Source organism: Phycodurus eques, chromosome 14 (genome assembly GCF_024500275.1).
Source record: "Phycodurus eques isolate BA_2022a chromosome 14, UOR_Pequ_1.1, whole genome shotgun sequence".
Taxonomy (NCBI): Eukaryota; Metazoa; Chordata; class Actinopteri; order Syngnathiformes; family Syngnathidae; genus Phycodurus; species Phycodurus eques.
Genome location: NC_084538.1, coordinates 21,859,843 through 21,876,519, shown reverse-complemented (window position 1 = coordinate 21,876,519; position 16,677 = coordinate 21,859,843). Strand labels below are relative to the sequence as shown.

Genomic DNA, 16,677 nt, shown 5'->3' with positions numbered 1-16,677 from the left:
TGCAGGACCACAGTTCCTCTCTGGGTACTCTGTCATAGGCTTTCTCTATATCTACAAAGACACAATGTAGCTCCTTCTGACCTTCTCTGTACTTTTCCATCAACATCCTCAAGGCAAATAATGCATCTGTGGTACTCTTTCTAGGCATGAAACCATACTGTTGCTCGCAAATACTCACTTCTGTCCTGAGTCTAGCCTCCACTACTCTTTCCCATAACTTCATTGTGTGGCTCATCAACTTTATTCCTCTATAGTTCCCACAGCTCTGCACATCACCCTTGTTCTTAAAAATGGGCCACCTCTCCTAGATACTCCCATACCTCGACCGGAATATCATCTGGACCAACTGCTTTTGCATTTTTCATCCTCTTTAATGCCTTTCTAACTTCCCTCATACTAATCATTGCCACTTCCTGATCCACCACACTTGCCTCATTTTCCTCATTTGTCAACTCCTCAAAGCATTCTTTCTATCTGTCCAGCACACTACTGTCACCAGTCAACATATTTCCATCTCTATCCTTAGTCACCCTAACCTACTGCACATCCACAGACGCAGGGGAGACACCTTCTCCAGTGCCGAAGTTGTCCTCCTCGGGGTTAACTCCGTTCTCTCGTTTTGATGCGTTATTTGAAAATTCTTACATCCTCTTGCACCTCTCCCTAGTGCAGTCATTTACTGGTATTCTAAATATTTACTAGAGACGAGCAGCATACAAAACACACACATTGTTTCACAGTTTCTTTTGTTCTTGCTTACTCTGGTGATAATCCAAGTGAATACTGAAGAAAAACCTTTCTTTGTGTGGCCAGATTATTTTGTTGAAATCTGCTGAATATTCAACAATTTTGTGAGTTTAAGGGTACCGAAATAAATAAGTAAGTCAGAGATGCCCCATGTGCCCTTTTTCCTTACTTGAACCCCTGCTGTGTCTGTGCACGTCCCTGTACCTCGGCAAAATATGTGCATCTTAGAAGCATTACCTTGGGTCACAAGTTTCCAACATTTCGATAAATCACCACATCTTTGGCACTGTTCTGTGCAATTGACTTTGTGAGTGCTGTACCCCTTGTTTACTCCACAGAAAACAATGTGAAAATGATTATGAGCATGTTGTCTCTTTCCTAGTAGGAATTCAACTCTTTAGTTGCTTTTATCCAAAATAGCCATAGAGGGGTCAGAAAAGTTGCAAAAGTGCAAGCAGTTCACATCAGCGGAGATGTGATGATACGGAAACCGCAAAAAAAAAAAAAAAGATCATTTGCCCAGACCTACTTCGGAAATAACAGAGAAGATATTAATGTTTTTTTAAAGCCTATGATGTGATTTCAAACCAGTCCAGGGTGGGGTCAATTATTTCTGTAGCAGCAAACAGGAATGAACTGTGTGCAACGTGAGGAGCTAGCAGGTTGTGAATAGCGTTTTTTATTTATTAATTATAGTGTTGGAATAAAAACGAGTCATTCTCAGTTCAGTACTCGGGTAGAAGTGTGGAAAAGAGTCCAGTGTCAGTTTTGTTGACCAAAAACAAGAGTGCTTGTGTAATTCCGTTGTGTCATTCTGATTCAATGTGCATAATTGGATTTTACAGTGTGCTTCAGTGGATCGTATAGCAGCTACTATGGTTGGACATCGTCCCTTTAATCTTATAGCATCGGACTCAAGTGTGCACTGTGCTGGCACAGGTGCAGCGGTTATTGGTTTTGGATAAAAACTTAATTAAATTTGGACAAAGAATACGGCGGAAGTTAACGCCTGCATTACTTACGGTTTAGTTTGATTTACATTTAACGTTAGAATCAAACTCTGTCTCGTAAAGGGGGATTCGTAAATTTTAGGAAAAGTGATAAAAAACCTCTGTCTCATAATCTGAAGGTTGCTACAGGAATGAAATACGAGTCCTCGATTTCAGCGGTTTTCTATAAAACTCAAGCACACACAAAGCACGACAGCAAGTGGAATTGTATAGAAAAATTTATTAAATCTAAAAGGGAAAACTACAGGGAATCAATGCAGAGGGCTTGACTACAAAGGGCACAGATAAACATTTGTAAAGTCGGTCAAACGTGTGATGTAGGTGTGAAGTGAGGATTTGCGGGTCGCAATGTGAGGCTGGGAATCTCTATGACCATTATGATAATTCACTTATGCACCAGTTTTTACCTAGGAACAGCACGCTGCACTTACGTTGCATAGAACAGAATTTAGACAAGGCTGGTCAGTCTTCCAGGTGGCTGGGCCGGGTCGCCTAACAGGTGTATTTGACCAAAAAAGGAAGGAATTAAAAAAAAGGGAGGCAAAAACGGAGCTCCCTGGCTGTGCGCCTGTTTTTCGGCAGGTTGCACAATGAGGGGTTGGAAAAATGAGAAACCTGAAAAAAAACAAGCCCAGAACAAAGGGGCTTCGGCCTTTTATGCATCGGAGAGAGAGCGTGTGGCTCAGAGACCGAACAGATGGCAGACCACGCCTCTTCGTATACATTTTTATTTTAGGATTATTTGTGGTTTTAAACCAGTGGAAATAAAATATTAATTATTTGATGTAAGGTGAAGAAATCGCTTGCCAGCTTTGCATTGCCACGCACACACCCTGGTTAGTCTATGCAATGAGTGTTTCAATTTTTATGTGGTAGCAAAGCCTGTTAATATTTGTGATGTAACATTTGTGTTGTGTGAGGTGAAATAGCTCATCTGATTCAGTAGACAAACAGATTTGACATCAGACCTGTGGCAAACAATCATTAGTGACATTGGTGTCAGGATTTATACATTCGTGCAAAGTTCGTAAAATATAAAACAGCTGGCAGTAACTCTCCACCGCCAGCGGGTGTCGCTTGTGTTCCATCAATTGTCCCAGAGGTCCTTGCCTGCATTTCAAAGGAACAAATGGTTCTTTGAACTTTATTTTGGAACGCTTCGAACAGCGTTTTTTTCCCCAAACCTTTGGTCGGTATCTTGGTTCTGCTCACACAGGGGGGTCTTTGATGACTGGAATCCCAGGTGTCTCGGGGAGCTGTTAATTAGTTTAGGGTGCGGGTAACATAAACCAGGCCGTCTGGCTCAGCGGGGCAGAAGGGAAGAATGCAGAACTATCAGAGGTTTGGGGTTGGTGGGGACATCTTGTTGATGGCATGACCGTTACACAGGTGAGACTTTTCACTCTACATTATACCGTGACTTTGCCTTGAGCCCGTGGCATGGGGGTTGACAGCCCAATAGAAACCAAGGGGTAGTGGCTTCATTTAGTTGGGGGAAGTATTTAAGTCATAGTCAATAATGATATCTTGAAGATGGCCCTTGCCTGAAAAGAAAGAGGTACTAAGTAGTATAGTGTAGATGGCTGTGATCTCTTATGATGCTAAAATTAGCGTTGGCCGCCTTGGCAAGGCTGGTTGGGACACTTTATTTCGTCCAATGGCTAACCCTCCTACTGGCACACCACGACCCTGTATAATTAAAAAAGGTTTTATCATGATAACAGTCTGCCGCTGGAGCTGATTATTTCAATTTCCATGATTGTGTCACTTTCTATAAAACTTAAAACAATATTGGCAACAAGGAAGTACAAACAGAAAGTCCTTATGGTGTGCGCAGCGTTGATAAAGCTGTATGAGTCTTTTAACGTACAAAATATAGTACGCACCGTATCTGGAGCTCTGTTAAATTGGTTGAGGGGTAAGGAGTTTCTGAGACTTCAATGCCACCCCCCCCAAAAAAAAGAATGTAAATGCAGCAGCATTAGCAATGGTCACTCCCACGCTGCAGAGGTATGACGTCCTGAGGCCGACACCCTCCTGCTTGTTCTTTGCCCATTCACATCACAGAATCCTATATCTTTTCTATCTTCTGGCTCTCCTCCATAGCAGTCTTTCCATAATTGAAATTTTAAGTTAATGGTATGATTGTTTTTTTATCATCCACTGTGATTAGAATTGTACTTCTGCAGTTCTGGCCAAGGTGATCTAGCATAATCACATGCTTGTGGGTGTTGTTCTCATCAGTGAGAACATTGTGGGAATCTGTGGCAGAGTTGGTGGGACTGGCACTGCAGCTGCCAAGGCAGCAACAGAGAAGTCTTGTCACAGGTCGAAAAATAGCCCGGGAAAGACCTCGGCGGGCACTTTCGCTGACAAAACAGTAGAGAGCAGGATCCGCCACACAGTTCAGAGAGGTCAGCAAAAGCGCTAGGTGGTAAAAGTTGAAAATCCCTTTTGAAATGAGAACAGAGGACAGATGATGTGACAACAGTTTTACGAAATCATGAGATCACTTCATTGAAAAGAAAGTGCACCTGTAATGAAGTTGCAGTCTCTCTCCAGCACAGTGCGTACTAACAGAAAGACATGGTAAGGGGAGAAGCAAACTAGGAAGATGAGGATGGTACTGCTGACTAACTGTCGGATTCTGGTCTTCTGATCTGGCTGTGTGCCTGCACTCTGGCCCACAGCACGAAGCACGCACAGGTAGCTGATCTGTAAACCAAAAACTTCGGGCATGTTATCAGGATATTTGTAGTCGTTGCATTTGCACTTCTGAAAACAATAGAGATTTAAAAAATATATTTTTTTTAAAAACCCTTTTAGCACCATAATCATAGATATATATATTAGTTTCACAGCTTTCAGGGGCAGTTTGAATGATTAAAATTGCACAAAGTAGCAAGGGGTTACGGTAATTTGAAATACACACGCGCCGTAGTGTCACTGGTGAGCCCCGTCGTTTTAAAAGGGTTAACTCGCTGACACACTGAAAGTGGACATGCGGCCAAACCTGACTGAACTCTCGCACAGTGTGCTGGGTTCGGCAACTGCATTTTCATGAGTGTTCGATTCAAAATTTTAACAAGCAACTTGCAGATTACAGCCACTCAAAATGCAGATCAGCTTTCACACACGCTAAAAATACATTTGCAGATTTTAAGCTAGCAAGACTTCTTCACCAAGGCAGACCGATACAGAGTCCGCATCACTGCAGGCGCGGCACCTATGGCCTCAGATTTAGAGGTACTGATTTCTATCCCAAATGCTTCACACTCGGCTGCAAACGGTTCCAGCGAGAGTTGGAGATCACGGCTTAATGAAGCCATCAAACCACATCATCTGCAAAAAGCAGCGACGTGGTATTGAAGTAATCAAACAGGACCTAGAAATTCTGTCCATAAAAGTAATTAACACAGTCGGTGACAAAGCGCGGCGGCACGGTGGACGACTGGTTACAGCGTCAGCCTCACAGTTCTGAGGACCCGGGTTCAATCCCCGGCCTCGCCTGTGTGGAGTTTGCATGTTCTCCCCGTGCCTGTGTGGGTTTTCTCCGGGCACTCCGGTTTCCTCCCACATCCCACAAACATGCATTGATTGGAGATTCTAAAATTGCCCGTAGGTGTGACTGTGAGTGCGAATGGTGGTTTGTTTGTATGTGCCCTGCGATTGGCTGGCAACCAGTTCAGGGTGTACCCCGCCTCCTGCCCGATGACAGTTGGGATAGGCTCCAGCACGCCCGCGACCCTAGTGAGGAGAAGCGGCTCAGAAAATGGATGGATGGATGGATGAATGGATGGATGGGTGACAAAGCGCAGCCTTGGCGGAGTCAACTCCCACTGGAAACAAATTCGACTGATTGCCGGCAATGCGGACCAAACTCTGACACTGCTTGTACAGGGGCCGAACAGCCCGTATCAGGGACTCCCGACAGTACTACCCCGAGGGACATGGTTGAACGCCTTCTCCAAGGCCTGGTGAGGCTACACCCTGCTGAGCGTGTAGAGCTGTTCCACTGTTCCACGGCCAGGACAAAAACCACACTGATCCTCCTGAATATGAGATTCGACCTCCTGATGGACCTCCTCTCCAGAACCCCTGAATAGACAGGGAAGCTGAGGCGTGTGATCTCCCTATAGTTGGAACACACCCTCCAGTCCCCCTCCTTAAAAAGAGGGACCACTACCCTGGTCATCCAATCCAAAGGCACTGTCCAAGATGTCCATGCGATGTTGCAGTGGTGTGTCAATCAGGACAGCCCCCCAACATCCAGACCCTTTGGTAGCTCAGGGCAGATCTCATCCATCACTGGGGCCCTGCCATATAATAGAATCAAGGGAGCTCATACTCCTCATTCATAAATAACCAGAGGTGGGTAGAGTAGCCAAATATTGTACTCAAGTAAGAGTACTGTAGCTTTAGAATAATATGACTCATGTAAAAGTAAAGTGGTCCTCCAAATAATTACTTGAGAAAGAGTAAGAAAGTACTAAAGAAAACAACAAGTACTGCATAACTACTGAGTAACTTTTGATTTATTTTTAAAATCAGAGCATGAATGTCAAATAAAATAAAAATAACTAAATAAAATATGAGTGTGCAAATTCAGATACTGCTGAACAATATCACTTCATCTAAAACATTAAAATAAAATCCATCCATCCATCCATCCATTTTCTGAACCGCATATCCTCAATCTTTGTAAAATAACAAATTAAGGCAAATTAACCTCCAAGAAATGATCTTATACTATATTGTTTCTACTTGTTAAACAGCACAATACTGCCGGCTCACCAAGCAGATTACAAAAACAGGAACAAGGCTGCAGTGGGTATAAAAAGTAAACACACTCCTGTTTAAATGCCAGGGTTTTGTGTTGTAAAATAATTTTGGCCAAGCTAAATTATTTTAAAACTTTTTCTCCCATTAATGTGACCTAGAATTTGTACAACTCAACTGATTTATTTTGGTATCTTTTCAGAATCAGAATCAGAATCATCTTTATTTGCCAAGTATGTCCAAAACACACAAGGAATTTGTCTCCGGTAGTTGGAGCCGCTCTAGTACAACAGACAGTCAATTTACAGAACACTTTGGAGACATAAAGACATTGACAAAAACAATTGTGCAAAAAGATGCAGAGTCCTCTACCACTTAGAGCAGTTCGAACGACTAATATTGCAATAGTCCGGTGAAATGACCATTGTGCAAAGGGCGCTGAGACTTCAAGGAGTGTATGCGGTTTAAAGTGACAAGTAGTGCGATCATCTGGGACAATGTCGGTTGTGCAAATGTTACAGATACTCCTCAATCAGTGTGCAAATGGAGCAGATGCTACTCTGGCATGAGTGGCCAGTATATGCAAATAGTGCAGCATGGCGAGACAACTACAGTGAGTGCACAAGTAATAAATAATTGGCCCCACAGAAATGTGACAACGAACTCAAGTCAAAAAATTGCCAGCTTGTTGTAATGGAATTATAGGTTAGGTGTTTAAGAAGTTGATCGCAAGAGGGAAGAAGCTGTTGGAATGTCTACTAGTTCTAGTTAGCGTTGATCGGTAGCGCCTACCTGAGGGAAGGAGCTGGAAGAGCTGGTGACCGGGGTGCAGACGGTCCGAGAGGATTTTGCACGCCCTTGTCTTAGTTCTGGCAGCGTGCAAGTCCTCAATGGTGGGTAGGGGGTTACCGACAATCCTTTCAGCAGTTTTGATTGTCCGTTGCAGTCGGAGCTTGTCCTTTTTTGTAGCAGCACCAAACCAGACTGTGATGGAAGAACACAGGACCGATTCGATGACCGCTGTGTAGAACTGTCTCAGCAGCTCCGGTGGCAGGCCGTGCTTTCTCAGAAGCCGCAGGAAGTACATCCTCTGCTGGGCCTTTTTGAGGACGGAGTTGATGTTGTTCGCCCACTTCAGGTCCTGAGAGATTGTAATTCCCAGGAACTTGAAGGTCTCGACGGTTGACACAAGGCAGCTGGACAACGTGAGGGGCAGCTGTGGCGAAGGATGCCTCCTGAAGTCCACGATCATCTCTACCGTCTTGAGCGTGTTCAGCTCCAGGTTGTGTCGCCCGCACCACAGCTCCAGCCGCTCCGCTTCCTGTCGATATGCAGACTCGTCACCGTCCTTGATGAGGCCGATGACAGTGGTGTCATCTGCAAACTTCAGGAGCTTGACAGTCGGGTTCGCTGAGGTGCAGTCGTTCGTGTAGAGAGAGAAGAGCAGCGGAGAGAGGACACAACCTTGGGGCGCCCCAGTGCTGATGCTGCGTGTGGATGAGGTTGCCTCCCCCAGCCTGACCTGTTGTGTCCTGCCCGTCAGAAAGCTGTAAATCCACTGGCAGATGGCAGGTGAGACGCTGAGCTGGAGAAGCTTGGTTGAAAGGAGTTCAGGGATGATGGTGTTGAACGCTGAGCTGAAGTCCACGAACAGGATCCTCGCGTAGGTCCCTGCACTGTCTAGGTGTTCTAGGATGAAGTGCAGTCCCATGTTGACTGCATCATCCGCAGACCTGTTCGCTTGGTAGGCAAACTGCAGGGGGTCCAGCAGGGGACCTGTGACACTCTTGAGGTGGTCCAGCACGAGACGTTCAAAGGACTTCATGACCACAGATGTCAAAGCGACAGGCCTGTAGTCATTCAGACTAGAGATTGCAGGTTTCTTGGGGACTGGAATGATGGTGGAGCGTTTGAAGCAGGATGGAACTTCGCACATTTCCAAAGATCTGTTAAAGATCTGAGTGAAGACTGGAGCGAGCTGGTCCGCGCAGACTTTGAGGCAGGATGGGGACACATGGTCCGGTCCTGTTGCTTTGTTAATCTTCTGTTGTTTGAAGATGCGTCTCACATCCTGTTCATGGATGGTTAACGCAGAAGTCAGAGGTGTGGTTGTGGTCGCGGGAGCGGCCGGGTGGGTGTGTGGAGTGAAACTGTCCTTTTCAAATCTGCAATAGAAGGTATTCAAGTCGTTGGCTAGTGTGCTATTGTTCTCAGCTTGGGGGGATCGTCGCTTGTAATTAGTCAGCGATTGGAATGCACGCCAGACTGATTTCGAGTCGTTCGCGCTAAACTGTTTTTCCAACTTTGCTGCATAGATCCTCTTTGCAATGTTAATTTCTTTAGTAAGCTGGTTTCTAGCTCGATTATACAGGGCCCTGTCCCCGCTCTGATATGCATCTTCCTTAGCTTGGCGAAGCTGCTTAAGTTTAGCAGTGAACCACGGCTTGTTGTTGTTGAATGTCCGAAATGATTTTGTTGGTACACAAACCTCTTCACAGAAACTGATATAGGATGTGACAGTGTCCGTATATTCATCCAGGCTGCCAGCTGAATTTTCAAAGACACTCCAGTCTGTGCAGTCTAAACAGCTTTGAAGTTCCATCTTTGCTTCATTGGTCCACTTTTTGACTGTTTTCACTGTAGGCTTCGCACGTTTAAGTTCTTGCTTGTACGTCGGTATTAAGTGAATTAAGCAGTGATCAGACGAGCCCAGGGCTGCACGAGGTATAGCACGGTATGCGTTTTTTACCGTAGTGTAGCAGTGGTCTAAAGTATTATTTTCCCTGGTAGGACAGTCGATGTGCTGCTTGTATTTAGGGAGTTCGTGGTTGAGTTTAGCTTTGTTAAAGTCCCCGAGAATAATGAGGGGTGAGTCAGGGTGTTTTTTTTCAATTTCGTTGACTTGTTCGGCGAGCGTTAGCAATGCGGCGCTCGTGTTAGCTTGCGGTGTGATATAGACTCCAGCCAGTATAAACGATGCAAACTCACGTGGCGCGTAAAATGGTTTACAGTTCAGAAACAGCGACTCCAAATGCGGGCTGCAGTGTGTGCTGAGCACCGTGACGTCCGTACACCATTTTTCGTTTATATGGAGGCATATCCCGCCGCCCTTCGTTTTTCCCGATGATTCCATGTCGCGGTCCGCTCGATGAATGTTGAAGCCGGGAAGCGTGACGGCGCCATCGGGTACAGCGTCGCAAAGCCAGGTCTCCGTGAAGCACATGGCCGCGGAACGTCCGAAGTCTTTACTGGTCTTTAACAGAAGATGAAGCTCGTCCATTTTGTTGGGTAGGGAGCGTACATTCGCGAGGTGGATCGACGGGAACGCCAATCTGTGTCCTCTCTTGCGGAGTTTCACCTGAATTCCGGCTCGTTTTCCTCTGTGGCGCCGCTTCCGCATCCATGCGCCGAAAACCGCGGACGCTGCTCCGGTGAGTAACTCTGGGAAAAAACTGAGCGGATTTTCGAAAGTTGGTGACAGAAAGTCCGGAGTAGCCTCCTTGATGGTTAGCAGGTCTCCCCTTGTGTAAGTGAGTCGTGTAAGGTCTCCAAAGACGGACGAAAAACACAAAAACAAAGACAATACTAGAGAGCGCGTTACCGAGGCGGCCACACTGGTAGGCGCCATCTTGACTCCATCCATCCACATCGCACAGAGAGGGGAAGTGAAAATAAACTGAAATGAATGTGATTGACTTGGACTTGACGTTTAACTTGCTGCCTTCTTGGCCAGGCCACCATTGCAAAAGAGATGTTATGTTTTAACTAGGGTTGGGCATCGAGAATCGAGAACCGATTGGAACCGGGACTAACGTTCCGGTTCTCCCGGAATCATTCAAATTTAAACATTTCGGTGCCTAGTTTTGATACCTAGTCCGCCAGCCCCAACGAAGTGGCGAAAACCAGCGGAGAAGAACGCGCACGAAGACGTGGTTGTGCCCAACAGTGGCGAACAAAAGTATGTCTTAACTTTGTTAAAATTAATGACCAGTCGCCTCAGTGCAACACTTGGAATAAGATTATATTGTGCAAAAGAGGCTTTCACAATCTGCAGCGTCCTCCCACTCCAAGCCTCAGCCAACACTGCGCCGAGCTTCAGTGAAGTCATCTCAGTCAATTGGGTGAGTGAAACAATAAAATTGGCCTATGCCAACATTGAGACAGCTAACGTAAACGGTTGGTTGCACTTTTGAACTGATGGTTTTTAGCATTTATATAAGTTTTAAAACCAACGTAAGAGCCGATGACAGAAAAAAAAAAAGTTTAACATTGAGTTAAAACTCTACCAAAGGTCAAACTAGCAACTTTACATCACAATGAATTGGGATAAAATTCACATAAACGTTGTCTCAAAGTATCACAAACACTAACCTTATGCCTGATCGGTGGGTAAGAACAGGAATCAACATTTTATAGCATTTGGTTCCATCCATTACAGACACACAAAAAAAAAAAAAACACCGTTGCTGTGTGACGTTGCTTTTCATGCAACAATGCTGAGTTCCGGTGCATATCCTTCCAAGCTCAAAACAGGAAGTCAAGATAAAAGCTTGCATATATAAACCATTTGACGTGATAAAACAGTCACAAATAAAGATTTTAACTGCTGTGTTTAATTTTTAGCTGAAACATTAATTAATTAATGTGAAGTCAATTGGGTTAGTTCCACACACATTGCCTTTTTGTTCATAGGTTTGACATTGATACTGGTTATAAAGAACCCAGAGTCAAATGTTCATTTCAGTCTATGCTGCGGGCTGCTAAGAAAATGGATGTTCATAATTTGGACACTGGCGGCACGGTGGTGATTGGTTAGCACATCTGCCTCACAGTTCTGAGGACTGGGGTTCAAATCCCGGCCCCGGCTGTGTGGAGTTTGCATGTTCTCCCCATGCCTGCGTGGGTTTTCTCTGGGCATCCATGGTAGGTTGATTGAGGACTCTAAATTGCCCTTAGGTGTGAATGTGTGCGCGAATGGTTGTTTGTTTCTATGTGCCCTACGATTGGCTGGCGACCAGTTCAGGGTGTACCCCGCCTCTCGCCCGAAGAATGCTGCGATAGGCTCCAGCATGCCCGCGACCCTAGTGAGGATAAGCGGAACGGAAGATGAATGAATGAATGTATTTTGACACCCTTTGTTTAAACCATGCCAAACTTTTTCAACCAGGCCCCTAAAACAATCAGAATCGAGAAACAGAATCAAAATAAGGAACTAGAATTAGGACCGGGAATCGCTCAAATTCAAACGATGCCCAACCCTAGTTTTAACCGGTCTTTTACCTGGTAAATAAAGTTTAAATAAAATCAAAATTAATCTGTTTGCACAAGGATGCATTCCCTCTTGGCATGTGGCTGTGTTCAGAAGTAGCCGATTACATTCAAACTCATGTTCAATGGCAGTCCAAACACACCTGGAACCATTTTAATTTTTTAGTGAAAAAAAACAACACATGCATAGGGCCTTACAGAAACAGTATTTGCTTCATCCACTAAAATGATTGAATGAAGAAGCTGTTTGCTGACCAGATATATTGATAGTGTGTGTGTGTGTGTGTGTGTGTTTATGTGTGTGAGACAGCGTGAAAGAGAGGGGGAAGGAGTGCAAGAGAGTGAGGGAAAGAGAGAGAGAGAAAACAGAATAGAACATACTCCAGAAGATGCATATTTTACACGTTTTACACCAAAAAAAAGAGACATAATTACAGCCAAAACAACAGAAAAAAATTTAATTTCAATTTACCCCAAGATGTTTTCTCAAGTTAGAAGTGGGCTGAAATATCCAATTTTGGGCAATGACAAAATTACGCTGCATGTTAAAGCAGTTTTTTTTTTTCGTAGTCTGTAATGTAAACACGAGTCGCACGCAGCTGTCACCAATAGAAGACTTTGTGTGCGGACGTGTGACTTTCTTGTGTCGTTTGATTGGTGAGCTCGAGTCAAACATCACTGTGGTAATCACGGAGGATTGGAGCAATGGCGCCCGATGTGAAAGTTGAAAACGAAAGTCTAAAAATAGATTGTGCACACAATTATTTATGGATGAAAGTAGCGAGCGGCATGTAGATTATTGTAACGAAGTAATGGTACCGTTTCTCCTTAACATAAATACTCGAGTAAAAGTAAAAAGTATGCTTCATTAAAACTACACTGATGAGTACAATTTATCCACAATGTTACTTGAGTAAAAGTAACGGAGTAAATGTAGCATGTTACGACCCACCTGTTTATAACAAAAAAGATCATGTGTAAGTATATATTAGATAGATGTAAAAGATTGTTTGTTACCTACACAGTAAATTATTACAGAACCAGCATTCCTACCAGCAGGATGGTCAGCGGGAACATGAAACCAATGGTGATGCGGTAGTAGTTGATTGGATACTCCCAAGGCTGCATAGGGTAGTGCTCAAAGCACACTGATTGGTTGTTGGGATTTTTGCTCAGCTCTTTATGACGGAAGAAAACCACGCCAACTGCAATCTCCTTAAGCCAGATGATGACACTAAAAAGACAAGCTGCACTCAAAGAGCGGAGGGAGGTGAACCTGCAGAGGAATGACAAGTTTTAAATTTGAATCATGTGATACTGTACTTTTAAAGGTTAAATTGAGGTCTACAGTAGTTTAAGAGATTAAAATTCCTGGTACAGGCATTTTAATCAATTAAAAAGTCAAATGGTGCTGAAAAATGCAATTTTTGAATTTTGAATTTGATGCCTGCAACACATTCCAAAATAACTGGGACGGGGGCAACAAAAGATTGGGAAAGTTGAGGAACACTCACAAAACACCTGTTTGGAAAATTCCACAGGTGAACTTCTTAATTGGAAAGAGGTCAGTGTGATGATTGGCTATAAAAAGGACCATCCCCGAAAAGCTCAGTTGTTCACATGCAAGGATAGAGCGAGGTTCACCACATTGTGAACAACTGCATGAGCAAATAGTCCAACAATTTAAGAAAATTTCTCAACATGCAATTGTGAGGAATTTAGGGATGCCATCCTCTTCAGTCTATAGCACCATGAAAAGATTTCGAGAATCTGGAGAAATCTCTGCATGTACATACATAAGCGGCAAGGTCGAAAACCAACATTTCATGTCCGTGACCTTCAACCCCTCAGGCGGCACTGCATTAAGAAAATTGACATAAATAAGAGTGCTGGCTCTTAGTTTATGGAAGCTATAGCTGTGTCACCAACTGTAAATGCAGAGACAGTTGATGAACATTTGGATGAATTCACCTGGAAAATCTTAAATGTCATGGATGTTTTTGCTGCTATTAAAACTAACCTTAAGCTGCTATTAAAACTAAGATCGAGCCAATCTGAAACACCATGGAGATGATGGTAAAGGCTTTGAAAAAAAGTGCAGGAAAGCACAATGTAAGTGAAGAAAAAATCCAAACATCAAATATTGTGTTTTACCGTACATCAATACTTAACTATCTTCATAATGTATAAGGTACCTGTGACCAGAATGTACGTGAACGTACGTACACGCTGGTTACGTTCAAATGAATGGAGCCAGCGAGCCTCCTTTCAAATATCCACACTCGCTTTTATTCTCACCAGCACCCTCTCGCTTTAGCAACCTGCTTCTTCCTTAACTATTAACTGAGAGAGGACAGAAAAGGGCAGGGCAGGAAAGGATGAGGGAAATGAGCAAGGTAGTACTACTGATAAGTGGTGCGGTGGGATGTTTTTATAGTGTCTAAGCACCTGTAAGAACCTGTGAGTTGATATCTAAATACAGCCTGTGTTATTATTAGTTGTCCCAGCACCTTAGTGTTGAACCTCATAATTGTTTAATGTTTGACATATGGTAGATTTGTCAACAGCGATGTTGGCATGTGCCATTGATTTCTGTGAGTCTTCACTGTGTATAGTAGGGATGGGGTGCTGCTGACCTCGACTCAGCACATTGTGAATAGGTGGGGAGAATACTTTGAAAACCTCCTCAATTCCACCGAAACACCTTCCCATGAGGAAGCGGAGTCTGGGGGTCTCTGAGGTGGGCTCTCCTATCTTTGTGTTTGAGGTCACTGGAAACAGGTTGTTAAAAAGCTCCTCGGTGGTAGGGCCCAGCACCCGGGGGTGGATGAGGTCTGCCTGGAGTACCTGAATGTTGTGGGGCTGCCCTGCCTGACATGCCTCTGCAAAGTCATGTGGACATCAGGGACAGTGCCTCTGGATTGGCATTCCTGGGTGGTGGTCCCCCTTTTCAAGAAGTGTAAGTGTATTCCAACAACAGGGGGATCCCACTCCTCAGCTGGCCTGGTAAGGTCTATTCGGGGGTTCTCGAGAGGAGGGTCCATTGGGAAGTAAAATCTCAGATTCGGGAGGAGCAGTGTGGTTCTTGTCCTGCCATGGAACAGTGGACCACAGCAGGGTCCTGGAGTCTGCATGGGAGTTCGCCCGACTAGTTTATATGTGTTTTGTGGACTTGGAGAAGGCGTTTGATCATGTCTCCCAGGGGGTATTGTGGGGTGCTCCAGGAGGATGGTATACTGGATATGGACTGTTCGGTCCTAGTACAACCAGTCTCAGGGTTTAGTTCACATTGCTGGCAGTAAGTCAGAATAATTTCCAGCAAGGGTTGGACTCCGCCAAGGCTGCCCTTTGTCACAGACTTTATGTATAATCTTCATGGACGGGTTTTCTAGGCACAGCCAAAGCATTCTGGGGGTCCAGTTTGGTAACCTCAGTATTGCGTCTCTCCTTTTAGCAGATGATGTGGTTCTGTTGGCTTCATAAGACGCAATCTTCAACTCTCACTGGAGCAGTTCGCAGCCGAGTGTGAAGTGGTTGGGATGAGAATCAGCACCTTCAAATCTGAGATCATACTACTCAGTCGGAAAAGGTTGGAGTGCCTTCTCTAGGTTGGGGATGAGATCCTGCCCCAAGTGGAGGAGTTAAAGTATCTTCAGGTCTTGTTCACAAGTGAGGGAAGAATGTAGCAGGAGATTGACATGGGGACTGGCGCAGGATCTGCAGTCATGTGGAATCTGTATCAGTCTGTCATGGTGACGACGGAACTGAGCCGAAAGGCGAAGCTCTCGATTTACCGGTCGATCTACATTCCTACACTCACCTATGGTCACATGCTGTGGGTTGTGACAGAAAGAACAAGATGGATGATGCAAGTAGCTGAAATTAGTTTCCTCGACAGAATCTCCGGGCTTTCCCTAATTAATAGGGTGAGAAGCTCTGTCATCCAGGAGGGTCTCAGAATAGAGGTTCTTCTCCTTCGCATTGAGAGGAGCCAGATGAGATGGCTTGTGTATTTGGTTAGGATACCTCCTTGAGGCCTCCGTGATAAGGTGTCCCATATGTTCCACTGGGAGGAGGCACCGGGGAAGACCCAAGACACGCCGGTAGGGTTGGCATCGAGAATCAAGAACCGATTGGAACCGGGACTAACATTCCGGTTCTCCCGCAATCGTTCAAATTAAAAACATTTGGTTGCCGGTTTCGATGCCTACAGTTTGCCAACTCCGAAGAAGAAAGCCGTGAAAACCATGAAGAAGAACGCGCACAAAACGTGCTTGTGCCCAACGGTGGCAGCGAACAAAAGAGTTTTTTAACTTCGTTAAAATAAATGACCAGTCGCCTCAGTGAAACACTTGGAATAAGAATGTATTGTGCAAAGGAGGCTTTCGCAATGTATAGAAGTCTGACGTGCTCCCTCCCGCTCCGGACCTCAGCCTACACTGCGCGGAAATTTAGTGAAGTCAATTGGGTGAGTGAAACAATAAAATATGTCTATACTAATATGAAGGCGGCTAACTAGTTAAACAATGGGTTGCACTCTTGCACTGGTGGTTTTTAGCGTTTATTTTAGTCTTCAACATAAGAGCTGATGACAGACACAAAAATAATATCCATCCATCCATTATCTGAGCCGCTTCTCCTCACTAGGGTCGCGGGCGTGCTGGAGCCTATCCCAGCTATCATCGGGCAGGAGGCGGGATACACCCTGAACTGGTTGCCAGCCAATCGCAGGGCACATACAAACAAACAACCATTCGCACTCACATTCAGACCTACGGGCAATGTAGAGTTTTCAATTAACCTACCATGCATGTTTTTGGGATGTGGGAGGAAACCGGAGTGCCCGGAGAAAACCCAAGTGGGCACGGGAAGA

At 44.7% G+C, this 16,677-nt stretch overlaps 1 protein-coding gene across 1 annotated transcript in view; it reads right to left on the bottom strand.

Moving 5' to 3' along the window:
• Window positions 1–2,008: 2,008 nt before the first annotated feature.
• LOC133413144 (ovarian cancer G-protein coupled receptor 1) overlaps window positions 2,009–16,677 on the bottom strand; it is a 35,887-nt gene continuing 21,218 nt past the window's right edge. Inside the window, exons 4-6 of the mRNA XM_061697130.1 lie at window positions 12,858–13,080; window positions 4,292–4,472; window positions 2,009–4,208 (exon numbers count right to left, since the gene is read on the bottom strand). Coding sequence (XP_061553114.1) covers window positions 3,886–4,208; window positions 4,292–4,472; window positions 12,858–13,080 — 727 coding nt within the window. The 3' untranslated portion in view covers window positions 2,009–3,885. The remainder of the gene's footprint in view (window positions 4,209–4,291; window positions 4,473–12,857; window positions 13,081–16,677) is intronic.